The sequence below is a fragment of the Rhineura floridana genome, chromosome 9, assembly GCF_030035675.1.
Source record: "Rhineura floridana isolate rRhiFlo1 chromosome 9, rRhiFlo1.hap2, whole genome shotgun sequence".
NCBI classification, from domain to species: Eukaryota; Metazoa; Chordata; class Lepidosauria; order Squamata; family Rhineuridae; genus Rhineura; species Rhineura floridana.
Window position 1 is genome coordinate 41763166 of NC_084488.1, and position 27488 is coordinate 41790653.

At 45.2% G+C, this 27488-nt stretch overlaps 1 protein-coding gene across 1 annotated transcript in view; it reads left to right on the forward strand.

Moving 5' to 3' along the window:
- The first annotated feature begins 10655 nt into the window (after positions 1-10655).
- Positions 10656-27488, forward strand: part of DCTD (dCMP deaminase) — a 36035-nt gene continuing 19202 nt past the window's right edge. The window contains exon 1 of the mRNA XM_061583881.1: positions 10656-10959. Within this exon, the coding sequence (XP_061439865.1) occupies positions 10919-10959 (41 nt within the window). The 5' untranslated portion in view covers positions 10656-10918. The remainder of the gene's footprint in view (positions 10960-27488) is intronic.

Sequence of the window (27488 nt, forward strand, 5' to 3'; positions counted from 1 at the left end):
ACTGACCATGGTGAGGAGGAAGAGGAAGGGGAAGGGGAAGGAGGGGATTGGAAGGGGATGGGGAGGGGGAGGGAGGGGCAAAGAAGAGGGGGGGAAGGGGCAAGAGGGAGGGGATAGGAGGGAGGAGAAGGAAGGGAGGGTTTGATCATTTGCATACTTTTTGACTTCAACGGGATTTATTTCTATGCAATCATGTTTGAAAACAGAAATGGACTGCCTCCATGTCGATCCCCACATGTGGAGACCCTTTAAATAGGATTTTCATGGTAAACAGTATTCAGAGGTGGTTTTACCATTGCCTTCCTCTGAGGCTGAGAGGCACTGACTGGCCCAAGGTCACCCCGTCAGCTTCATGGCTGTGTGGGGATTCAAACCCTGGTCTCCCAGGTCGTAGTCCAACACTGACCCAGGGAAGGGGCAGGGAGGGGAGGGGGAGGAGATTGGGTGGGTGAGCACTGGGCAGAAGGGAAGCCCCTTTCCTTTCCAAAAGGAAAACATTGTGAACAGTATCATTCTTTCTCAGCCATTCCCCCAACTTTTTATTCTAGAGCAGGCACATGTAGCCTCCTACCCAAATTTAAACCAAAGCTTTCCCTGGCCACACCCACACCAGGCCTTTATTTCACTTTGGACAGTTATGGCTTCTCTCAAAGAATCCTGGGAAGTGTAGTTAGTGAAGGGTGCTGAGTTGCTAGAAAATGCCCTGTTCCCCTCACAGACCTTCAATCAGTCTGGCCGCTGGAGCTTTCTTAGTGGAACGGGAGTCTCCTCACAGCCCCCTTCACAAACTACACTTCCCAGGATTCTCTGAGGGAAGCCATGACTGTCTCAAGTGAAATCAAAGTCTGTTGTGGGTGTGGCCCCCTGATTAGGCAAGCCCAGCAGCTGTGAGTCTGGCATTTAGAATTCTGACAGTTGGTACTTACTGAGCATGCCCCACGTTATCATAGGCTGCCAGCCAAAATTTCTTAAATTAATTAAAAATCAGCCAGGCATTTTTTAAACTTTTCAACTGCAGAAGATGAAGGTCAGAGTATGGGGCAAGGTCAGTATTAGGATTACAGGTACTCTGTGAATATGGCTGATTTTTAATGAATTTCAACAGATTATGAGAACTCTCAGAGAAAAAACTCCAGAAGGGCTCTGGGTTTTTCCCCTCTCTTCTTAGATTTGAACTCTCTATTCTCTCTGACTGTTTTGTGTATCGCCATGAAAATTGAGAGGGTTGTTAAGCAAGCCTTTCTGAGTTCAGGACTGTAAGTTTTGTAAGGTTTTGTTTTGAAATGAGCTTATGGGAAGCATCAAAATGGCATGGGGGTATTTTCAATTTAACATTGCAGAATGTGAAAAACCCACGCTGGCTATAGTATACAGCCATATTAAATGGTGGCAGAGGTATGAATTTAAGAAAACCAATGGAGTCAAAGTTGGGTTTTGTTAATAGAATAAACAAATAAATACCTCCCTTCCCTCCACACACTCAATTTTCTCACTTTATAGAAAAGAGTTTTTAAATTGTTCTTCCTCAGTTACTCTTTATTTCTTTGGAACAAAGGAAAAATAAAATGATGGAAAGTCTTTTTTTAAAAAGGAAAAGAAACGGCAAAGAACTTTCTTGAGTGTTATTTAGCCATAACTTGTTATTCAGAGCTCACACCTACTTTTAAAGGTGGCTTTATAAGAACATCAACCTAGTGACATTCCCAGTAAGAGATAAAAATCCTCCTTTTCTCATTCCCTCTGTAAAGGCTAAGGGCAACATTCTACTTCAACAGAGGGTGAACTGTACTTAAAGAAAGAGAGCAAGTGCACAGTTAATGGTACCTAGAGATTATTCTGCCCTTTTAAAAGCTAGAAATATCATCAAAGGAGTTGAAATGATCTGGGAAGTGAGATTTGACATTCTTCTGCAACAGGCAGAGCTGTTGTTTCATTCAGATTATTAGACATATGGCAATAAAGAAGCTAAGTGTACAATGACCAAGGTCTTGACCTCATCTCATTCTGATAATGCCCTTCTTAGGCATCTTTAGCCAGCCCGACACTCTCTGCACTAAAGATCTTACAGAGTAAATGTGAAGGAGAAATTTAGACCCACAAACTTATTCCTTTTTATTTCTCTTGCATGACACTGGGACTTAACTTCTGTCCTATTTCTATTTCATGCTTACAGTGAGGTGCTGGCAGTATCAAAACGGAGCTGTGGTTTGACTTGCAGTTAGGCCTGAGCAAGAATGGAAAAATGGGAACAAATAGAATACAGATTAGAAATACTCTGCAGATGCTTTTATTTATTTATTACATTTATACCCTGCCTTTCTTTTCATGATAGAAACCTAAGGTGGCTTACATATGGCTCCCAGGTGGTCTCCCATCCAGGCACTGACCAGACCAAGATGCTGGCTTCATGTTCACCACAGCCTGGGATCTAAACAGAACACAGACAGAAAAGTGATGTCAGTGTCTAGAGATTTGCCAGAGCATTTCATTCAGACAGAATGTGCACCTGACTTCTCTGAAGTGTAGGTCAAAATCACACTTGGGGATTGTTGGAGACTGCATTTGAGGTACACCACTTCATATGGTATACAAGGTTTAACAACTGTACAAAAAGGTGCAAGAACATGAGCTTGGATGCATGTGTGATCCTTTTTGGACCTGGATCACCACCAAACATGCAGGCTATGAGCTGGAGAGTATGAGAAACTGGGCTGACAGGTCACTACTGCTACCTTTAACCTCTGCTAATTAGGAATGCAAGAAATGTCTCTTTTTGTCTCTTCTGTATATGCTTGTATGACTTTTTTAAATGCTTATGTGAAACTGTGTGCATATATCTTTTGATAAAAATAAAACTTGTTTAAACCATAACCTCATTTGTTCCGACTGCACCATGTCCAGCAAGTGACGAGCTCCAAGGACCAGGTAAAAATGGTTAGGAAGTTTTATAGGAGCTTCCAGGTCACACTTCTGGTACCTAATTAGAAGTTACCTAAAATTAAATTCCTACAGGTACACCTAAAGGAAATACTCATAGGCAATCCTAGAGAAATTCAATCTCTGTACTCAAATAGAATCCCTGGTCATGCTCCCTCAGTCTCCTCCTCCATTCACTCAGGTGTCCAATACTATCCTGAGCAATTGATGACTAGAGAGCAGTCCCACACTGTCTCTGTTCCTGTGCCTGTTCTGTAGATGCTAGAACTGCCTCAGGTAAACCTTTCTGTAGCCACGGCATTGACACACACATGATTTCAGGGCCCTGGACAACCTTGCTTCACATGGCTCCCAGCCTTAGCTTCTGCAGCATCCTTGTCTCCCACAATTCCTCAACCACATATTCATTTAGGGCCTCAGTCAGCCAATTTGCATCTTCTTCTGTTTTTTACTCTATCATAGGCATAGACACCAGGCAACCTGGCAGTGGTGCAGCTAGGTAATTTTAGATTCTAAAGTAATGGTATCCTTTAAAGGATAGTGTGTGGTACCTTACTTACTTCAAAATGTGGCAAGCCAGCCCTGCTGTGTTTGGGGGCTCTCCTGCTAATTCTTCTTGATTTTGCCCCCAAATTTTGTCCTGACGGCACCAATGCAACCTGACTTCAATCTACTGAAAACCCTCCCTCTTCAACAGCTGCCCAGTATCGTAAGCTTCCTTACAGTGTCCTTCATGGCATAGCCAAATCACAGGACTCATAATTTATCTTTAAGAGAAACGTTAATAAGCATTACACAAAATGGGATACAATTAAATGTAAATATGATGTTAGTACAATTAAAAACCATTTAGTAAATAATCCTAAATTCTTGGAATGTTGATACCATAACATTAATTTAGTTATCCAACACTTGAAAAAGCTATGAAGTCAATTAATGGCCCATTTCATATAGCTTGTCTCTTGCAGTGTTGTACTATGTAAGCAGTGTGGGTTGGAAACATCACTCCAATGTGTTGCTGCCTACAAGTCAATGGAGATTTCAGCTTCAGTTTCTCTTACAGGGTTGCCAACTCCTGAAAGCCAAATACTGGTGCCTGGGAGGGGTCAAAGGGCGAAGCCTGCCAGTAAAGGATGTAGAGACCACTGTTAATTTTATGTGTATACATCTGCTAACAAGTCTTTGCCATCAAACAATATATGTACATATGATATGTGGTCAACACAGTTTATCTTAATATAATCCAGAAAACTCCAACTGTGTCAGAAACAAAAGCAAGAAAAAGAGTGCATGACTGTCCTAAAGAAATTCTATGCTATCATAAACCAGTTTGTGAGCTTGGTATCAGTGAGATGGTAAAAGACTAAGTGATTTTGAAAGAGCAGTCAAAATATTTAAAATGTTGGTTGCTTTAAAGTACCTAAAAGCTTTTAAATGTATTTTTATATATCTTAGAAATTTCAGAGATATGAAAAACTGAAATGGCATCCACATCACTGTACACCTTTCAAACAGACATTTCCAAATAAAATACAATAATAATACTAAGGTTGCAGAAGTACAACAACAGATTAACAAGTATCTAGAAAAGTGGTTCCATCAGTAGATTGGTTCACTCATCCATTCTCATCATCTGATGGCTGCAACATCAAGTGATGACTTGCATGTGTGAATGGCCCATCACAGATTGAACACCACAGGTATTACTTTCCAATTGTCTCACAGTCACATCAGCTAAAGCATAATGTTTCTTAATGGGGTCTGTTCACATGTTCCACTGCCAGTCATCAAGTGTAAAGTAATCAAGATAGACAAGGTGAGCCAGCTTAATATTTACAAACTAGTATTTATTATTTATATGTTAAAGTAATAGTTACTGAGCTAAAGGAAGGGACCATACTATTGTACACAACAATATCACTTTATAACTGTTACTTTTTATCACACATTGCAATAGATGAAGCATGTGGTAAATTGCTATGATTTAGATATGATAGAATGTGCCAAATTCATACAAAGCATGGCATGATGAGTGATTTAAAACAGACATTTGGTCAGCAGTACGTAACTACGTAACTAGACCCTGGACTTAATAGTTTAATAGTACTGGGGGTGGGCGCTTTAGACAGCCATGTGTATTATCTCACTTGTGCAGCACACAATTAACATTTCTCTTTTCCCCTCTCCTTACACCACTATTTCATGTATTGCAACCGCTTTTACATCTGGATACATTAGAGCAACAAACAGTTTGCCAACTCTGATAAAAAAGAAATACTCTGAGAATGTGCAGTTTCACCCTATCATGACTGCAGGAATAAAATAAAATTTGCTTCTGCTGCACATTTACATAGGAATAGGCACCATTTTGTTGCAGGAAAGGATATGTTTTAAAAGTAAAAACAATAAAAAGAACATCTGTTATAACCATGTACTTTCCAGGCTGGTCGGCCCATGACTATAATTTTTTTTTTCAAAGTAAGAATAAAGGAATGGTGCTGTTGTGACCAGTGTCACCCTAGGCACTCCCTGTCATGGCCAAGCTAGGGTTGCCATATTGCCCGGTTAGCCGGGTTTTACCCGGATTCTTTGCATGCCACCCGGTGCCCGTTTAGCCCCTTAGGTGGCCCGGATTCTCTGCTTTAATTAAAAAAAAAAGTTTCTAGGTGGTCCGGTTCTTGAGATATACATAAAAATGTCAGCCGCCCCCCAACTGTTAAATCTTTCTTTAAACAGTACTGTATAGCACTTTGTAGCTTTAACCCCGCCCGTTCAGGATTGTAGCCAATCAGTGAAGCCAGGGTTGTGTTTCAGTTTGATTGACCTGAGGCAGTGTCTAGAGAACCTCATTGCAATGCCAGAAAAATGGTGGTCCCCTCCCCCCATTTATCTGAAAGTCTCATAAATTGGGTAAGTATATACATTTCAGTTTTTTTCCCTCTTGTGTGCAGGAGTCAGATCCTGGGCAGTGTTTTGAAAACCTTCCCAATACTTGCTTTTGTAAAAGCAATGCTAATCCCATATGCCCAGAGTAAATCCCATTGAATTCAGTAGGACTTACTTTTGAGTAGACATGGTTATGAATGTGCTGAAAATCAATGGGACTTTGGAGTGAATGTAAAAAAGAATTGTGTTTGTGTTCTAACTCTTTCTGTCCCGCCCTCCAGTCCTATTTTAAAGCAAGTAGGCAGGGTTTACTTAGGTATTACAGTTTTTATTCTGTAGGAAACTAATACTGATTTTTAAAAAACTAATACTGATTTTTCTGCAATGACCAACTGGTTTGACAATAAACTATTATATGGGCTGTATGTATTTATACATCTGCAGTGTGTGTGCGTGCATGTATGGAGTGTTTCCAACAACCCTGTGAGGTAGGGTTGGAAACCAAGGCAGCTGACAACAAGAAATAAAGCCATTTAAAATCAAATAACCATAAAAACAAGTATAAACAGTTGCAAAACAGCGTAAAGTGGCATGATTCGGAATTTTGGGTTGTGTGAATGAAGTTGCTTATCACTTGAGGTTGCATTTCTGTCCCTGTTTGAGTAAGCCCCACTGAATACACTGGGACTTGCTTCTGAACAAATAAACCTAGGATTGCACTATAAATATCTTTACAGTTTGTATAAATAATAAATATATTTGATAGTCATGCTTATATAAATATTTCTTCATTTATCCTATTTTTGGTTTTTGGTTAGGAATCCTGACTGTTTGTGAGATGCTTAGTTTTCTTCCTTACTCGTAGGAATCTTGTTGTGGTTGGTATGGTATTGCATTTAAGAAATCAGTATAAGGTAGATTCCTTGGTTCCTAAAAGTGGGAAGAGACTCAAGGGCCACAGTGACTCCAACATTATTTATGTATTTTTATTTACAACATTTATATACCGCTTTATTGTAAAAAATCTCAAACTAGTTTACAGAAAGAATTAAAACAATAAAATTATTGGCAAAAGCATTAAGGACAGATACTTAAAAACATTCAAAATAATAAAACCAACAGTGAGTTAAAAACCGATTTAAAAACACAATACGGGCGGGCCCTGCTTATACGGCAGGTTCCGTTCCAGACCCCCGCTGTAAAGCGGAAATCACCGTAAAGTGGAACCCCATTGAGTATAATGGGACGCGTCACACGAAAATGCCGCAAAATGCCGCAAAAGCGGCTTTAAAATGGGGAATGAAAGCCGCCGCATTAGCGGAACGCCGGGAAGTGAAGCGCCAGTAAGCGGGGCCCTACTGTAGCTTCTACATGCCTGGAGAGGCTTGCCTCAAGAAAACTGATTTTAGCAGGTTCTGAAAAGAATCGTCTGCCTAATGTCACTAGGCGAGGAGTTCCAAAGCATAGGTGCTGCCACACAAAAGGACTGATTTCTTACAAGAGCAGAACAAGTACTATGTGGCACCCATAACATGGAAAGCACAGCTTGAACTTGCCCTGGTAGCAAATCAGCAACCAATGCAGATTTCAGAGCAGAGGTGCAATGTGCTGATAGGATCTCACTCATGTCAGCAATTGGGCTGCAGCATTCTGCATTAACTGCAGTCCCCAGGTCAGGTTGTGCTGCATGGGGATTTCTGTGACCTTGGCTGACTGGCTGCTAGGATTTTTTTAGTTTGGGTTTTTGGTTATGAATCCTGACTGGTTGTGAGATGCTGAGTTTTCTGCCTTACTCATAGGAATCTTCTTGTGGTTGGTATGGTATTACATTTAGGAAAGTATTACTGCCTTTTGTGTTGTTTTTTTCCTATTTGCATTTCACTTATCTTTAACCTCACTCCGTTACAGCCATAGAAGCAACAGCAGCATATGCAAGATAATTAACTCCCATTAGTGATAAGAGCAAGAATTTATAATTATTATTTTAATTAAAACAAGACGCTTATCAGTTATTTGAAGAGGACCAGATATTTATTTTCTTTCTGAGCCCAGGACTGGGTCTTTCATGATGCCTGGTGGGGGGGGGAGCAGGAGAGTAGTCGATAAGACAGACATCCTGGCATTGGTAATCTAATTAGCAAGGTATGTGTGGGGTTGTTGCACACTTCCAGGCCCAGTTTCATTTTGAGTATGGAGGTGGAACCTGTGTAGATGTGGTTGATCAAAGGGAGAAGAAATTTTGAGTTAAGCAAAGCTCTGCTTTTATAAAACCTAAGAAACATACAGATACTTTGAATGTCTGAGTGCCTGCACCAGTGGAATACTGGAGGAACTTGTAAAACTTGCTGCAACAGTATTTAGAACTGAGCATGTGGTGTGAAAGACTCCTTTTCCTAACATTTTGGCTTCTTGTTTTTCTCCACCCACCACATTTCTGAAATATATCGTATATGTAATGGTTAACTGTACTGCTGCCCTGACTTACTTCATGTTTGTTGCTATTTTGTGTTTTTATTATGTTTTTATATTGATTGTGTATTTTTATTGTTTTTATTATATATGTAAGCTGTGCTGAGCTCTGTTTTTAACAGCAGAAGGGCAGGATATAAATCCTCTTAATCAATCAATAAATATTCCATAGTGTTGGAAACTAGAGTCTTGGGATTTAAGGCTGAAAATGTTGCTTTTAAAAAAAGGATTTCTCACATCTTTCCCCAGTTTTTGGTGGTAATTCCTATGCACAAAAACAGAACAACTGGACAATCCAAATATTAATATGCAAATAATATGCACACTATGCAAATAATATGCAAATAATATGCACACTATGCAAATAATATGCACACTATGCAAATAATATGCACACTATGCAAATTAGCATGCCCGGATTTGTGGAACTGGAATATGGCAACCCTAGGCCAAGCTGACCCACATGATAACATGGCTCTTGTTGCCACTGCCTCCATCATCTGCCATTTGGGGCACTGGACTTTGGCCATGAGGTCCAGTCCTAGCTGCTCCACTGCATTTGGTTCTGAAATGCTTTTCTCTAGACTTTTCCTCCCCATGGGGGTCAGTCTGATCTCAGAGCCCCACTTAGAAAAAAACAACTGGGACAAAGCAGTTTCTTATAAGCACATAAGAAAAATGTTGTTGGATCAGGTCAGTGGTCCATCTAGTCCAGCATGCTGTTCTCACAATGGCCAATCAGATGTCAATTGAAAGCCCATAAAAATCACTTGAGTACAACAGCAGTCTCCTCCTCTGTGATTCCCAGTAACTGTCATTCAAAGGCATACTGCCTCCAACAATGGAAGCAGAGCATTGCAACTGTGGCTGGTAGCCACTGATATCCTTATCCTGCATGAATTTGTCCAATTCTCTTATAAGAACATACATTTCAGAGGGGAAAGTATGGTGGGGGAGAGGAGCTCTATTTATATTACACATTAAATGCAACCTCCCAGCTTCTGCTTTATATGAACCCAATAGGGACCTAAATCAGGGGTTCCCAAAGCTTCACTCAGGTGATCCGTGGTATCTGCATTAACTATTCAAATTGATTTTTAATTGTATTTTTATTACCTCTTTTATTTCTATATTACCTCTTTTATTTCTATATATTTCTATATTTTATTTATTTCTATATTGCATTTTATTGTATTACAACTTGAATTCTAAGGAATGAAATTTGTAGTACAAATATAAAATGCAATATAAGAAATAAAAGAAGCAATAAAAATACAATTAAAAATCATGCAGCATTTTGTCATTGTTTGTTGTTGTTATGTGCCTTCAAGTCAATTACGACTTACGGAGACCCTATGAGTCAGCGACCTCCAAGAGTATCTGTCATGAACCACCCTGTTCAGATCTTGTAAGTGCAGGTCTGTGGCTTCCTTAATGGAATCAATCCACCTCTTGTTTGGCCTTCCTCTTTTTCTACTCCCTTCTGTTTTTCCCAGCATTATTGTCTTTTCTAATGAATCACGTCTTCTCATTATGTGTCCAAAGTATGATAACCTCAGTTTCATCATTTTAGCTTCTAGTGATAGTTATGCAGCATTTAGTACAGTGCATTATGACTGCTACGTTAGGAAAATAATTTAATGGTCCACCAAGACCTTCAGGAATTTTCAGGTGGTTTGTGGAGGGAAAAAGTTTGGGAACCACTGACCTAAATCATACACACGTTTGCTACCATAAATTCTAGTCTGGCATTAAGTTATAATGTGTTGCCCTCTTGTAACGTTTCTGACGGCAAGAAGGAATTTTAAACAGAGGCAACCTCCTAGCACGCTTACATTAAAGGGCAGTCAACGATCGAATAATACAACGGGATGCAGTGTCCTTTTTATTAAAACATGTACAAGAGGCAAAAACACAGCAGTCAGAAAACAAATTGCTAAGCTGTGGTGCTTGTTATAACTCAATGGTGCTGTGCAAGAACAACATTCATTATGGGTCGACTATGATACATGGACAGAGCTTAGAAAAGTTACTTTTTTTGAACTACAACTCCCATCAGCCCAATCCAGTGGCCATGCTGGCTGGGGCTGATGGGAGTTGTAGTTTAAAAAAAGTAACTTTTCCAAGCTCTGCATGGGCATCCCTTAACTACGGCACGGCCAGCATTTGCTGGACAACACAGTGCGAACTCCACTCAAATGAAATCGGCCTCCAAAGGAAGTGCGTTCGCTTACTAGATTTAATTAAATTAAACGGAAGTTGTAGTTACTCTGTCACTGCAGATTACAATACTCCACATACTTCGAGTTTCATGTTCTACAACCTTCCTGGCGCGGCAGAGCAATGCACCCTGGGAAATGAAGTCGAGCAGTGGGCCTAACTTGGGGGGGGTAGTCTTCATCCGGTCTTTAAATTGTACAGTAATGCGCCTGGAAGGACTCTGGACAAAGTGTGAGAAACGGGCATGTTGCTGATAGGCGTGGTTTCAAGTTGGATTGCGGAGTCTCCGCCTTTTCCCGTCCCCTATTTGCCGCTTGGCGCCAAATTGCAAAGCGGATGTTCTAGTTGAGGAGCAGAAGCTTGGCGCCAGGACGTCCCCCCCCCCCGCGCCGCAGACTACAGAGAGATGAATAGTGCGGGTCAGTCGCAGACGAGCTGCTTCAATGGGTAGGCGCATGGGTTGCCGTGGGTTGGGGGTCCCTCTCACAACTTTCTTGGCTGTTTGGAAAAGTACTGTTTCTTCAGATTCCCCCTTTGCTGGGGCTATTTGCAAGCCTCCCACACGTAGTGAAAATCCGATGAAACTGAATTTGGGCACGCCGACGCTGAGTTGAAAATCCCCTTTATCTCTTAATTTATTCCCTTCTGTGGAATTGGAAACTATATTTTAGTTACCTCGTTGCTCGCTCCCTAAACTTGGTCCGAATCCTTTTTTTAACAAATTATAGTGATGCCCTGTACATGTCTACTGTACGCTATTTAGATGTCCTACTGAGTTCAATAGGATTTTCTCCCAAGTAAATGGATATAGGATTGCTGCTTTAGGCTGCAATCTAATACACGTCTACTCAGAAATAAGCTCCATTGTGTTCAGTGGGACTTATTCCCAGGTAAGTTAGTATTGGATTGCTGCGTTAGACGTTTATATCTGGGTCTCCTCATTCTCTGAATGGACAATACTGTTTTAATCGAACAGGCTACCTAAATAAGAAAAAAAAGTTTAATTGAAAGGGTTTTCTGTTTGAAGCTTGTTCCTTTTTAAACTAAAGTGCAATGTATTTCTCGAAGGCAGGTACAACTTCCTTTGGTATGCATTTCCTTCCCCTTGTGGTATCCTATCACACATAGTCAAGACTGCTTAACGCAATTGGTAATCTTTTAAGTTGGTTTTTCAACTAATTTGTATTTGCAGTCAGAGTAGTTAAGCAGGGGAGGTAAGAAGCAAAGACTGCTGCTAGTTAGTGATAAGGATTAAGAGGTGATAGCTATTGTAGATTGGTTAATATGGACTGAAAGGATTCTTTCCAGTGGATTCTGGTTTTGAAATCCTGTACCCATTCCCTTTTTCCACGCAGTTCGCTTAAGCTATGTTTCTGTCTAATATAGTCCGATTTAATTATACAGCCATGAGAGTGGCTGTACACTATAGCCAGCATGGATTTTTTGCATTCTGCAATGTTGAATTGAAAATACCCCCCATGTCATTCTGATTCTTCCTATAAGCTCATTTCAAAACAAAACCTTACACATGATTAATTCATTAATTAATTTAAGAAATTTAACATTAAAGTCAATGATAAGCCGGGGCAATACTTGGTAAGAACCAACTGTCAGTGTTCTAAAAGCCAGACTCACAGCTGTTTGGCTTGGCTAATCAGGGAGTCACACCCAGGCCAGACCTTGATTTCACTTTAGACAGTCATGGCCTCCCCCAAAAGATTCTGGGAAGTATAGTTTGTGAAGGGTATTGAGAGACTTCTTTTCTCCTGACAGAGCTCCAGTGGCCAGAGTGGTTTAACAGTCAGCTGCTGTCCGCCCACCCAATCTCCTCCTCCCCCTCCCTGTTTTCTCCCTCTGTCCCCTCCAGGTCAGTTTCACCTATCCTAAGTATGATTGCACAGGAGTAAATCCCATTGACCTCAAAAGCATGCAAATGATCAAACCTGCTCTCCCCTCCTCCCTCCTATCTCCTCCCTCTTGCCCCTCCCCCTTATTTTGCCCCATTCCCCTCTCGCATCCCCTTCCAACCCCCTACCCCCTCCACCATTATCAGTTTTACCTATTCTAACCATGATTGTAGGGGAGTAAATCCCATTGAACTCAATAAGCATGCAAATGATCTGACCTCCCCTCCTCCCTCCCATTACCTCCCTTTTGCCCCTGCTCTCCCCCTTGCTTTGCCCTTCCCACTCCCCTTCCAATCACTTCCCTCCTCCTCCTTTTGTTACACTCCTCTCCCCTCCTTCCCCCCCTCCCCCATGGTCAGTTTTATCTATCTTAACCATGTTTGCACGGGAGTAAATCTCATTGAACTCAGTAAGCATGCAAATGATCAGAACTGCTTTTACCCTCTCTCCCCTCTTCTGTCTTCCTCCCCCTGCTAAGCCCACTGCAGCCCTCCCTCCCCTCCATGGTCAGTTTTACATATGCTAAGCATGATTGCGTGGGAGTAAATCCCACTGAACTCAATAAGCATGCAAATGATCAAACCTGCCCTCCTCCTCCCCTCACTACGCCTCCCCTACCCGTGCCCTTCCTCTTCTTCCCCTCCCCAATCCATTCTCAGCAAACTTGCACAGGATCCCATTTCATACTCCCGGATTAAAAAGCAGAGAAATTCACTAATAGGCAAAAAACCTTGCGGTTTAAGAATGTACCTGTAGCCCACAGATATTTCTATCAAGCTTTAAATAGCAGGGAAATTGGGCAGCTATAGTGAATGCACCAGGGGAGCAGGAGACTTGCCCTCCTCTCTGAGATATTGTACTGCCCTACAAATTTGTCAAAACGCAAACACCATTTGGGTTGATCTTTCACAGTCCAATCCACTTCCTGTGTAGCTTGAAAGAATATGGTAACATGTGCCTCTGAGCATATGGTGAGTGGTGGCACCACCTACAATTAGCTCAAATAACAGAAAGAAGACATGTGCTGTGCTGAACTTGTTTTAACAGGGAGGAAGCAACATTATTAAGACAGTTGATATCGTTCAGATAGTCACTTTAAATATGTTTGATTTACCTTGCAATTTCAGTGAAGTTTCTTATAATAAATCATTTTCTTTTGCTTCTGTTTCTGTGACTATGTGAAGTACAGCAACACTTTGCAACACTAAAAAAACTCCAAAAAAATTGTGGAATAATGGCACTGACTATTCTGCAGAATTGTTTCCAGTGGACATGAGGAGTGTCTCCGTTTGCCCAAGATAAAACAGTGGGAGGTGAAATATATTCTAGCAAAATTCTAGTTGTGCTCTATGTTTTTAATTGGCTATGCCCGCCTTGCCTTAAACAGAGTGGAGTGGAGGCTGAAAACATGCATCTTGGACAGGCCAAGTTTGCTTTTCTAACAGCTAGAGTCATTGTTGAAGTAGCATCATACTGTAACCAATCTAATTTTACATCAAACTGCAGTTTCAGATTCAACTGTTAATGCACCCAAAGTAGAAATAGAACATAAACTCCAGTTTGAAACAGAAAAGGCTGTCTTCACCATCATATGACATTGACCAATAAGAAGGCTTTGAAATTAATAAAAATAAATTTGACACAGATGTCTAGGATGAATAATGAGAGAAATATAATTTTCTAGATTAGATTCTCTGTAGAAACAGTAGTAACAGAAGAAAGAAGCAACGCAAGAAGAACCCTAACAAACATACAAAAATGTAACTCTCCATCTCTGGAGATGGCAAGTGTTGCCACCACACCCCATATGCTCAGAGGCATATGTTACCAAATTCTTCCAAGCTACACAGGAAGTGGACTGTGAAAGACCAACCCAAATTGTGTTTGTGTTTTTACTAATTTGTAGTGCTGTACAATAGAGGAGGTCAGGTCTCCTGCTCCCCTGGGGCATTCACTATAGCTGCCCAATTTCCCTGCTTTTAAAAGTTGGATAGAAATACCTGTTGGCTATAGGTATGTTCTTAAACCACAAGGTTTGTTTGCCTGTTAGTGAATATATTGCTCTTACTCACAGTAAGCCCACGGTGAATGAATCCTCAGTGGATTATAATAGAGAGGCAATTCCATGCAGGGGGTAGTGGGAGATAAGAGATTGCTCTGTTTTCTCCGAAAAGCTTCCATTCTAATTGATCATCTCTTTGAGGAAGAGGCCCCAAAAGCTGAAAGTGGCCCGGAGTTCTCTGGACCTACAAGAGGGCCTGCCACGAGCAGCAATTAAAAAGTGATTGTGTGTTTTAGTTACTGTTTGTGATGCCCAAATAGCAATTATTTTTGGGAGAGATTAACAAAAGAATTAGTTACTATATGAAGGAAAGAGTTACAGGAAGTGTGCGTTCCAACTCTGGCTTTAACATCTTCTGCCTTTGAGTGCTTGTGCCAATATGGCTCAACTGTATTGATAAGCAAAGCATGGCTTCACCACTGTTCCCTTTGTTAATGATGGTTAGAAATGAGTGTTAGTCCTTTTGTAGCCAAATACCATTCATACACAAGAAGGAGGTATCGGTATGTTTGGAGGTTGTAGTAGTACAAAAACGGGGTGGGGTAGAGGAGGGAAATCTGAAAGGGGACATATTCCCTCTCAAACAGTTTTACTGCACATCCATGAAAAGCTGCTCCATGATCATGTCCCAGCATTCCAAACAAGACTTGCACAAGGAAGATGTTCTCCCAGCCTTCCAGCAATAATGCTCAAGGCATTAGGCAGGCAGGGATGGAGCTGAGCAAGGTAAGAGACGGACGAAAGAACCAATGAATGTATAGAAGGGAAAGAGAGTAAAAAGAAAAAACAGAGGGCAATGAAGAAAGAAGAGAGGAACAGAACTATAGGCTTGGCAGGGACTGAGTAATAAGGAGCCAGTTTCAGAGTTGGAAAGAAAGCTGTGTAAGAGAGAGGAAGGGAAAGCTCTTTATGTGGCGGTGAAGGAATACTTCCCTGTCCATCCATTGGTTATATTAAAGTTGGGAGGGGCGTAGTGGCCTTACGCCAAGCAGTGCAAAGGAAGAAATTTGTAAGGGCAGCATCACCACCCCAAAAACATTTTGTGAAAGGTCCCACTTAGATGTGGCTGCCTGTACAAGGAGGAATAAGAATGACTCTGTTCCCTGCTGCTAGCCATAGGAACAGGAGGAAGGAAGCAGAGAAGCTGGGAACACAGTGCATTATGTTGTTGTGTGTCCCTCTTGTTCACTCTGTTAGTGATCTGCGGGGGTGAGTTCCAATCCTTTTGTAGCCAAGCAGCACTGCCTACACACAAGAGGGAGGCATTAGCAAGCTCAGGGGAACACCAAGGTTTTAAGAAATACACAAAATATTGGGGGGCAGCTTCCCACAAAATCAGCCCATTGAGGACAGCATTCTCAGCGGGCTCAGAATGTTGAGTGTCTATTGCGGGGGAAACCAGATTCCCCAGGTGGTGATATAAAAAATGAAGTATCCTGGAGAGGACATGGCTGGGTGGCTGGAACAGGGAGCACTCCACACTGCAACTTTTTGTTATGAGCCCCGCTTGTCATGTATGTAATGTTATGCACCTAATTTTTTTAAAAAAATGTGCTTCTGAAGAGTACCCAACATTTGCATTCTGAATTCACAACAGATGATTGAAGCTTTGAACCATTCCAAGAGGGCAATAACAATGTGAAGTGATTCCAAAGATTTTGGAATTCATGTTTTTTTGGAGGAGGGGGGGAATGCTCTACTCCGCACAGGATGAAGCACATTTTCAAATACTGTAAGAGGTTGCTGCTTGATGGGGTGTGGCAAATACTTTCAATAGGCTTCATGGAGGTTAAAAAGGAAAAGAGATTGGGAATAGCAGTGTATAGAAGATCTGCAAAGGGTTAACTGCCCATTTGTGTGGAGATGTAGAACGTGTGAGGAGCATGAGCAAAGAGAACAAACAGTAAAAATATAATTGAGGCTTCTGGCTTGTGAAGGGTAACTCAGGAATGGAGAATGTGTAACACAGAGAAGAAATGCCTGGTCTCAGGAATAAGTAGAGGAGATCTGGTGTATAAATTAAGCCTACAAGGAATATTTCCAGTACTGTACTTCACAGTGAGGCTGCAAAATTAAGGGCACTGCTAATATCAAGCATTATCTTAAAATATATCATTTAGCTGTTCCCTAAAATAGGCTTTTAAAGCTACTTTGCTCTGGTGTTCTTTCAGACACAAGCATAAAAAATAGCAAAATAATTAAATGCACAGCACAGTGTTATGAATGCAATTCTCAGTGTATTACTGGGGGGAAATTATGCTCTGATGGTGTCAGGAGGGACTGATTATTGCCAAAAGCCTGGAAATTCATAAAACTAAACAATATTATCTTCTATAAAGGTTTTGATTACAGTCAATATTCTTAGCAGGGGGTAGCATGCAATTTTAAAAACATACAACTTTTTAGATAAAAAGGCCTTTCTGTGTAAGTATTACAATTTCATTTTGATTGTGAAATGAAAAGGAAGACACATCTAAAGTAAAGGAAGCAATTGATGCCCTTGAATAGTGAGTGAGGAAGGTTAATGTCCAGAGAAATCCAGCCAATGTGATATGTGGTCTTTGGTATGTGGAGTATTGCCAAAGCCTTAATATATCTGAATCCCTGCCCTGAATAATATGATAAAACACTGTTGAGAGACAGTTACTAATATTTAGCCTGTTTATGAGTAAAATGACCAAGTTCAGACAGAGTTTGTAATGCATTATGGACAGGTTACAGAATGAGTCACAGAATGCATACAAGTTTTACCAACAGGGTGGCACTTGTATGGAATAGCTTTTGTACAGAGTAAAACCAATATTTTATGTGGTTTACTTTTGTCATAGCTAAAGTAAAGTGGCTCTTAACAGTTTTGGAAGATATATTTTTCCTTGACCAAACTGAGTTGCCAGAGATTACATGTAGGATTGGATATAGATTAAAAACTCACTGGATTATAGTGCTTTGTCTAATAAAGAGTCATATTTATTTATTTATTTATTGTATTTATATAAGTTCTCTGGGCAGTTTACAGTACCTAAAAACACATATACAAACCTTGTCAAATAGATCATTCCATAATTTGGGGCCACCACTGAGAAGGCCCTCTCCCTTGTTGCCACCCTCCGAGCTTCCCTCGGAGTAGGCACCCAGAGGAGGGCCTTAGATGTTGAGCGTAGTGTACGGGTTGGTTCGTATCGGGAGAGGCATTCCATCAGGTATTGTGGTCCCAAGCCATGTAAGGCTTTATAGGTTAAAACCAGCACCTTGAATTGAGCTCGGAAACATACAGGCAGCCAATGCAAGCAGGTCAGAATTGGTTTTATATGTTCAGACCGTCTGGTCCCTGTTACCAATCTGGCTGCTTCATTTTGCACAAGCTGCAGTTTCCAAACCGTTTTCAAAGGCAGCCCCACGTAGAGTGCATTGCAGTAATCTAACTTGGAGGTTACCAGAGCATGGTAACCAGGTTATCTCTGTCCAGATAGGGGCGCAGCTGGGCCACCAATTGAAGTTGGTAGAAGGCATTCCGTGCCACCAAGGCTACCTGAGCCTCAAGTGGCAGAGATGGTTCTAGGAGAACACCCAAACTACGAACCTGCTCCTTCAGGGGGAGTGCAACCCCATCCAGGACAGGTTGGACATTCACCATCCAGTCAGAAGAACCACCCACTACCAGCATCTCAGTCTTGTCTGGATTGAGCCTCAGTTTATTAGCCCTCATCCAGTCCATTGTCTCAGCCAGACACTGGTTCAGCACATTGACTGCCTCACCTGAAGAAGATGAAAAGGAGAAGTAGAGCTGAGTGTCATCAGCGTACTGATGGCAACGCACTCCAAAGCTGCGGATGACCGCACCCAACGGTTTCATGTAGATGTTGAAGAGCATGGGGGACAGAACTGACCCCTGCGGAACCCCATACTGGAGAGTCCAGGGTGCCGAGCAGTGTTCCCCAAGCACCACCTTCTGGAGGCGACCTGCCAAGTAGGAGCGGAACCACTGCAATGCAGTACCTCCCACTCCCAACTCAGCCAGTCTCCCCACATACATTTTCTCTTATCCAAGATAGCCTACCATGCTATTTGTTCCCACTCAGATGAATTTAAATTAGCTGCAAAGATGCTAACTTGTTTTGCAGTGGATTGTTTGGGAAGCCACCGTACCTTGCCTGTTCAATTCCAGGTTACTGCTTTGGAGTCCTATCTCCCAGAACTCCCAGTTTTGATGTATAATAATGAGCAGATAGGTTGAGATATTTCTCTTTCGTCTTCAGTTACACAGTCCCAAATATTTTAGTTTTACTCTGTTTCAGATAGCACCCTCTGTGGCACAGCATCTAAATGCTAATTTTCAGTGAAAAATGTAAATTTTATCTGTTGATTTATTGCAATTTTCACACTTCCACTAAAAAGGTATAATGTTTTCAAAAATAAAAAAAAATTCAGTGTGGTTTAGGTTGCAATCCAATACACACCTACCTGGGAGTTAGTTGAAACTAATGAAGCTTACTTCTGAGTAGACATGTATTGGATTGCAGCCTTACACAATGCTCACTTTGGGAGGTATTACCAGGAAACGTAGTTTGCCAAAATTTTGGTGACCTTGGAGCCAATTGCAGGTTGGATCGGTCAGTGAAGTTGCTGAAAGTTACTTCTGGTGAAAAAAATAAGTCATCTGAATCCATCCATTATGTCTGACTTCTTTGAAAGAGTGCTATCTTTTATACCAAAACCTTATAGTACAGCAAGAGCCGAAATTGTTTCATTTCAAGTCTAAGCTCACCTGAGCCTTTAAACTGAACCTCTGTCATGATGTAATGAACAAATTGCCTTTATCTTGACTGGTGTCTTAGCTAAATCCAGTTTATACACCATACACTGCTTATATCTTAGGTTACACTCAAATAATGATTGTCCTTCAGGTGGGTTCCCCGGGAGTAAAAAAAGTGAAACAAAGGGCTTGTTCTTCATGTGTTCTCTTGTCTGTTTTCTCTAGAAGTCTCCATAGACATCCATGAGAAAATGACATGATGAAGAGTATTATTTCTGTAGATCCAGAAAAAAACATTTTGGGTGTATAGAGACATAGAATTTTAGCAGTGAGCTCCCCCTTGGAAGCTCTTGTCACTTTATGGTGCATACACAAGCACTGACTCACAAGGTAAATCAGTATGTTAGTAGGGAGTGGGGCTATGCCAGCTAGCCCTGTCATGATGTCACATGCTCTGATTAACCCTGTCCCCTGGCATCGGCATGAACATCTAAAGGGAGGGGGGCTTTGCACATGCAGCTCTGCATACAAAGGCTGACATGTAACCTAGTTGCATGCGAAGCCCCCCTTCTGCAGGAGTTGTACAAATGCTAGGGGGCGAGGCTAATAGGTGTGTGATGTCAGGTGCACAGTTAGTTTGGCCCTGCTCACGCATTGATTCAGTTTGAGTAGGTGTGTCTCAGTAGGCCTTCAGTCTTGTCCCCAGGATGGAGCTCAAAGGAAGTTTAGTGTTAAAGCGATATTCAGGAATTATAATAGCTAGCAATTCCCACCATCGTCAGTCCAAAAGGCTCTGGCGAGGGTGGGCCTTTGGAGCCATGCCGGGGAAGACCTGGCATGGCTTTAAACCCCATGTTGGCGCGGCGTGGCCACGTGCGCCTGTTGCGTAAGAGGCTGAGCAGGGTGGCTATTTAAGCCCTGCTCTGTCTCCCCTTGGCCTCTTTTTGGCCTCACGCGACATGCACCCACCCTCCCTTTAGGGCAGTACAAGTTTAACTTGCAGGCCCTGCAGGAGAAAGAAAGCATCGCCCCAAGGGAAGGAGAGGCTGCTGCTGTGCTGCTGCTGCTACTGCTACTGTGGGACCTCCACCACCCTTCCCTGAGGGACTTCTGCCTGGCAGGACCAGGCCCCAGGTACCCAGCCAGCCAGGACTGATTCTTACCACCTGTCCCTCTTTGGAGGGATACATAAGCCGGCTGGCTGAGGTGGCCTGGGAGACACAGGCCCTGCAGGAGAAAGAAAGCATCGCCCCAAGGGAAGGAGAGGCTGCTGCTGTGCTGCTGCTGCTACTGCTACTGCGGGACCTCCACCTCCACCACCCTTCCCTGAGGGACTTCTGCCTGGCAGGACCAGGCCCCAGGTACCCAGCCAGCCAGGACTGATTCTTACCACCTGTCCCTCTTTGGAGGGATACATAAGCCGGCTGGCTGAGGTGGCCTGGGAGACGCAGGCCCTGCAGGAGAAAGAAAGCATCACCCCAAGGGAAGGAGAGGCTGCTGCTGTGCTGCTGTGCTGCTGCTGCTGCTGCTACTGCTACTGCTACTGTGGGACCTCCACCTCCACCACCCTTCCCTGAGGGACTTCTGCCTGGCAGGACCAGGCCCCAGGTACCCAGCCAGCCAGGACTGATTCTTACCACCTGTCCCTCTTTGGAGGGATACATAAGCCGGCTGGCTGAGGTGGCCTGGGAGACGCAGGCCCTGCAGGAGAAAGAAAGCATTGCCCAAAGGGAAGGAGAGGCTGCTGCTGTGCTGCTGCTGCTACTGCTACTGCTACTGTGGGACCTCCACCTCCACCACCCTTCCCTGAGGGACTTCTGCCTGGCAGGACCAGGCCCCAGGTACCCAGCCAGCCAGGACTGATTCTTACCACCTGTCCCTCTTTGGAGGGATACATAAGCCGGCTGGCTGAGGTGGCCTGGGAGACGCAGGCCCTGCAGGAGAAAGAAAGCATCGCCCCAAGGGAAGGAGAGGCTGCTGCTGTGCTGCTGCTGCTACTGCTACTGCTACTGCTACTGCTACTGTGGGACCTCCACCTCCACCACCCTTCCCTGAGGGACTTCTGCCTGGCAGGACCAGGCCCCAGGTACCCAGCCAGCCAGGACTGATTCTTACCACCTGTCCCTCTTTGGAGGGATACATAAGCCGGCTGGCTGAGGTGGCCTGGGAGACGCAGGCCCTGCAGGAGAAAGAAAGCATCGTCCCAAGGGAAGGAGAGGCTGCTGCTGTGCTGCTGCTGCTACTGTGGGACCACCATCTCCACCACCCTTCCCTGAGGGACTTCTGCCTGGCAGGACCAGGCCCCAGGTACCCAGCCAGCCAGGACTGATTCTTACCACCTGTCCCTCTTTGGAGGGATACATAAGCCGGCTGGCTGAGGTGGCCTGGGAGACGCAGGCCCTGCAGGAGAAAGAAAGCATCGCCCCAAGGGAAGGAGAGGCTGCTGCTGTGCTGCTGCTGCTACTGCTACTGTGGGACCTCCACCTCCACCACCCTTCCCTGAGGGACTTCTGCCTGGCAGGACCAGGCCCCAGGTACCCAGCCAGCCAGGACTGATTCTTACCACCTGTCCCTCTTTGGAGGGATACATAAGCCGGCTGGCTGAGGTGGCCTGGGAGACGCAGGCCCTGCAGGAGAAAGAAAGCATTGCCCCAAGGGAAGGAGAGGCTGCTGCTGTGCTGCTGCTGCTACTGCTACTGTGGGACCTCCACCTCCACCACCCTTCCCTGAGGGACTTCTGCCTGGCAGGACTAGGCCCCAGGTACCCAGCCAGCCAGGACTGATTCTTACCACCTGTCCCTCTTTGGAGGGATACATAAGCCGGCTGGCTGAGGTGGCCTGGGAGACGCAGGCCCTGCAGGAGAAAGAAAGCATCGCCCCAAGGGAAGGAGAGGCTGCTGCTGTGCTGCTGCTGCTGCTGCTACTGTGGGACCTCCACCATCCTTCCCTGAGGGACTTCTGCCTGGCAGGACCAGGCCCCAGGTACCCAGCCAGCCAGGACTGATTCTTACCACCTGTCCCTCTTTGGAGGGATACATAAGCCGGCTGGCTGAGGTGGCCTGGGAGACGCAGGCCCTGCAGGAGAAAGAAAGCATCGCCCCAAGGGAAGGAGAGGCTGCTGCTGTGCTGCTGCTGTGCTGCTGCTGCTACTGTGGGACCACCATCTCCACCACCCTTCCCTGAGGGACTTCTGCCTGGCAGGACCAGGCCCCAGGTACCCAGCCAGCCAGGACTGATTCTTACCACCTGTCCCTCTTTGGAGGGATACATAAGCCGGCTGGCTGAGGTGGCCTGGGAGACGCAGGCCCTGCAGGAGAAAGAAAGCATCGCCCCAAGGGAAGGAGAGGCTGCTGCTGTGCTGCTGCTGCTACTGCTACTGTGGGACCTCCACCTCCACCACCCTTCCCTGAGGGACTTCTGCCTGGCAGGACCAGGCCCCAGGTACCCAGCCAGCCAGGACTGATTCTTACCACCTGTCCCTCTTTGGAGGGATACATAAGCCGGCTGGCTGAGGTGGCCTGGGAGACGCAGGCCCTGCAGGAGAAAAAAAGCATCACCCCAAGGGAAGGAGAGGCTGCTGCTGTGCTGCTGCTGCTACTGCTACTGTGGGACCTCCACCTCCACCACCCTTCCCTGAGGGACTTCTGCCTGGCAGGACCAGGCCCCAGGTACCCAGCCAGCCAGGACTGATTCTTACCACCTGTCCCTCTTTGGAGGGATACATAAGCCGGCTGGCTGAGGTGGCCTGGGAGACGCAGGCCCTGCAGGAGAAAGAAAGCATCGCCCCAAGGGAAGGAGAGGCTGCTGCTGTGCTGCTGCTGTGCTGCTGCTGCTACTGTGGGACCACCATCTCCACCACCCTTCCCTGAGGGACTTCTGCCTGGCAGGACCAGGCCCCAGGTACCCAGCCAGCCAGGACTGATTCTTACCACCTGTCCCTCTTTGGAGGGATACATAAGCCGGCTGGCTGAGGTGGCCTGGGAGACGCAGGCCCTGCAGGAGAAAGAAAGCATCGCCCCAAGGGAAGGAGAGGCTGCTGCTGTGCTGCTGCTGCTACTGCTACTGTGGGACCTCCACCTCCACCACCCTTCCCTGAGGGACTTCTGCCTGGCAGGACCAGGCCCCAGGTACCCAGCCAGCCAGAACTGATTCTTACCACCTGTCCCTCTTTGGAGGGATACATAAGCCGGCTGGCTGAGGTGGCCTGGGAGACGCAGGCCCTGCAGGAGAAAGAAAGCATCGCCCCAAGGGAAGGAGAGGCTGCTGCTGTGCTGCTGCTGCTACTGCTACTGCGGGACCTCCACCTCCACCACCCTTCCCTGAGGGACTTCTGCCTGGCAGGACCAGGCCCCAGGTACCCAGCCAGCCAGGACTGATTCTTACCACCTGTCCCTCTTTGGAGGGATACATAAGCCGGCTGGCTGAGGTGGCCTGGGAGACGCAGGCCCTGCAGGAGAAAGAAAGCATCGCCCCAAGGGAAGGAGAGGCTGCTGCTGTGCTGCTGCTGCTACTGCTACTGTGGGACCTCCACCTCCACCACCCTTCCCTGAGGGACTTCTGCCTGGCAGGACCAGGCCCCAGGTACCCAGCCAGCCAGGACTGATTCTTACCACCTGTCCCTCTTTGGAGGGATACATAAGCCGGCTGGCTGAGGTGGCCTGGGAGACGCAGGCCCTGCAGGAGAAAGAAAGCATCGCCCCAAGGGAAGGAGAGGCTGCTGCTGTGCTGCTCCTTTCTTTCTTTTTTTTATTTATATTTTTTTATTTTTTTTTATTTTTTATTTTTTTGATTTTTTTTATTATTTTTTTAAATTTTTTTATTTTATTTTTTTTACTTTTTTGTTGGTGTGTTGATGCAATTTGAGATGAATGGGTGCCTGATTATATGAATGTATGTCTGAGTGAGTGTGTATGTTTATATGCTGTATATATGGCTGTATATATAGCTGTTTTTATACGTTTAATTGTTGTATATTTTAGTTGTATTATGTGCTTCGGAGAGAGTTTTATCCATCAGGCGGGGAGACTTGAGGGGGCCCCAATTGCCGTAGTGACGGGCAAAGGAAGGTATGGCGCTGTGAGAAGGACGTGCCAGGTAAGGGGAACGCGGTCCAGACATGTTGTGGCTGTGCCTTGTTCCGGTCCTTCCCACACCCGCAAGGTCGTTGGTAGTCCTATCAGCCAACTCTCAGATCTCCAGTTGCTGTTATTAAATGCCAGATCGGTATATAATAAAACCTCCCTCGTCCACGATTTGATTGTGGATGAGGCAGCTGATCTGGCATGTATAACCGAGACCTGGGTGGGTGAGCAGGGAGGAGTTGGTCTCTCTCAGCTCTGCCCACCGGGGTACTTGGTTCAGCATCATGGTAGATCTGAGGGTCGGGGAGGTGGGGTTGCTGTCATCTATAAGAGTTCCATCTCACTCACCAAGCACCATGTTCATTCAGTTACTGGCCTGGAGTGTTTGCACCTTGTGTTGGGCCAGAGGGACAGGCTGGGAATCCTTTTGGTGTACCGCCCACCTTGCTGCCCAATGGCTTCCCTAACTGAGCTGGCGGAAGTGGTCTCGGATATATTGTTGAGGTCCCCCAGACTAATAGTACTGGGGGATTTCAACATTCATGCCGAGACCACTTTGTCTGGCGCGGCTCAGGACTTCATGGCTTCCATGACAGCCATGGGGCTGTCTCAATATGTTAGTGGTCCAACACATGTATCGGGGCACACTCTAGACCTTGTTTTTGCTACTGAGCATGGGGAAACTGATCTGGATGTGGGGAGTTTTACAACACTCCCTTTGTCATGGACAGACCACTGCTTGCTGAAGTTTAGACTTTCAGTAACCTCTTCCCTCTGCAAGGGTGGGGGACTTATTAAAATGGTCCGCCCCCGGAGACTAATGGATCCTGAAGGTTTTCAAAGGGCTCTGGGGGATTTTCCGGCTGATAGGACTGGCGCTCCTGCTGAAGCCCTGGTCGCTCTGTGGAATACGGAGATGACCCGGGCTGTAAACACGATCGCTCCTGCACGCCCTCTCCTGTGTAGAGCTCATACAGCTCCATGGTATACTCCGGAGCTGAGAGCGATGAAGCAAGATAGGAGGAGGCTTGAGCAGAAATGGAGACGAACTCCCGACGGATACAATTATGCGCTGGTTAGTGCTTCGACTAAGCTCTATGTAGGAGCAGTGAAGGCAGCTAAAAAACATCATTTTGCTGCCACTATTAAATCATCTCTTTGCCGCCCAGCGGAGCTCTTTCGAGTTGTCCGGGGGCTTCTCCATTCAAACCCTCTGGACACGGTGGAATCATCGGAGGCCCGCTGTAATCAGTTTGCCGATCACTTCCAGAATAAGATCTCATGTATCCGCCAGGACCTAGACTCTCAAGTTATAGCAGTAGATCCTAGTGAGATGTCCGGAGCACAGTCTTGTCCTGTTTTGTTGGATGAGCTTCAGTTGGTTCAACTCGAGGACGTGGACAAGGTGCTTGGACAGGTACGTGCAACCACTTCGGTACTGGATCCTTGCCCCTCCTGGCTGATAAAAACTAGTAGGAATGGAACAGGTAGCTGGGCCAAGGAAGTGATAAATGCCTCTTTACGAGAGGGAGTGGTCCCGGGCTGTCTGAAAGAGGCAGTGGTGAGACCACTCCTGAAAAAGCCTTCCTTGGACCCAGACAATTTTAACAGCTACAGGCCAGTGGCGAATGTTCCATTCCTGGGCAAGGTCTTGGAACGGGTGGTTGCTGGCCAGCTCCAGGCGCTATTGGATGAAACTGATTATCTAGATCCATTTCAATCGGGTTTTAGGCCCGGTTTTGGCACTGAGACAGCCTTGGTCGCCCTGTACGATGACCTATGTCGGGAAAAAGACAGAGGGAGTGTAACTCTGTTGATTCTCCTTGATCTCTCAGCGGCTTTTGATACCATCGACCATGGTATCCTTTTGGAGAGGCTCGCGGAGTTGGGAGTTGGAGGTACTGCTTGGCAGTGGTTCCGCTCCTACTTGGCGGGTCGTCTCCAGAAGGTAGTGCTTGGGGAACATTGCTCGACACCGCGGGCTCTCCAATATGGGGTCCCGCAGGGGTCAGTTTTGTCCCCCCTGCTTTTTAATATCTACATGAAGCCGTTGGGAGAGGTCATCAGGAGTTTTGGAGTGCGTTGTCATCAGTATGCTGATGACACGCAGCTCTACTTCTCCTTTTCATCTTTTTCAGGTGAGGCTGTCGATTTGCTGAACCGTTGCCTGGCCTCGACAATGGACTGGATGAGAGTTAACAAACTGAAGCTCAATCCAGACAAGACTGAGATGCTGTTGGTGGACGGGTTCTCTGATCGGATGGTGGATATATACCCTGTCCTGGACGGGGTTACACTCCCCCTAAAGGACCGGGTTCGTAGTCTGGGAGTCTTTTTAGACTCTTCCCTCTCACTTGAGGCTCAAGTAGCCTCGGTGGTTAGGAATGCGTTTTACCAACTTCGGTTGGTAGCCCAGCTACGTCCCTATTTGAGTAAAGAGGACCTTACATCAGTGGTACATGCTCTGGTAACCTCACGTTTGGATTACTGTAATGCGCTTTACGTAGGGCTACCTTTGAAGACAGTTCGGAAGCTACAACTAGTGCAAAATGCGGCGGCCAGATTGCTGACAAGGACCAAGCGGTCCGAGCATATAACACCTGTTCTGGCCAGCTTGCACTGGTTGCCAATATGTTTCCGGGCTAGATTCAAAGTGTTGGTATTAACCTATAAAGCCTTATACGGTGCGGGACCACGATACCTTGCGGAACGCCTCTTCCGATATGAACCGGCCCGTGCACTACGTTCTGCTACGAAGGCCCTCCTCCGGGTTCCAACTCACAGGGAGGCCCGGAGGGTGATGACAAGATCTAGGGCCTTCTCAGTGGTGGCCCCCCGAACTATGGAACAGTCTCCCTGAGGAAGTACGCCTGGCGCCGACTCTGCTCTCCTTCCGGCGCCAGGTCAAAACCTTCCTATTCTCTGAAGCATTTTAAGTTACACTGATTTAATTTTAAAAATGTTTATTGTGTTGGATTGTTGCTTGTATTTTAGTATTGTTTTGTTATTTATTGTATTTTTATGCTGTTTTATGTTCACCGCCCAGAGAGCTATTGCTAGTCGGGCGGTATATAAATTTAATAAATAAATAAATAAATAACTGGTCGCTTCGGGGCCGGGTAGGAATTTTTAGCTCGCCAGCCTTCGTTTGCTAGCAAGTCTTTTGCCTACCC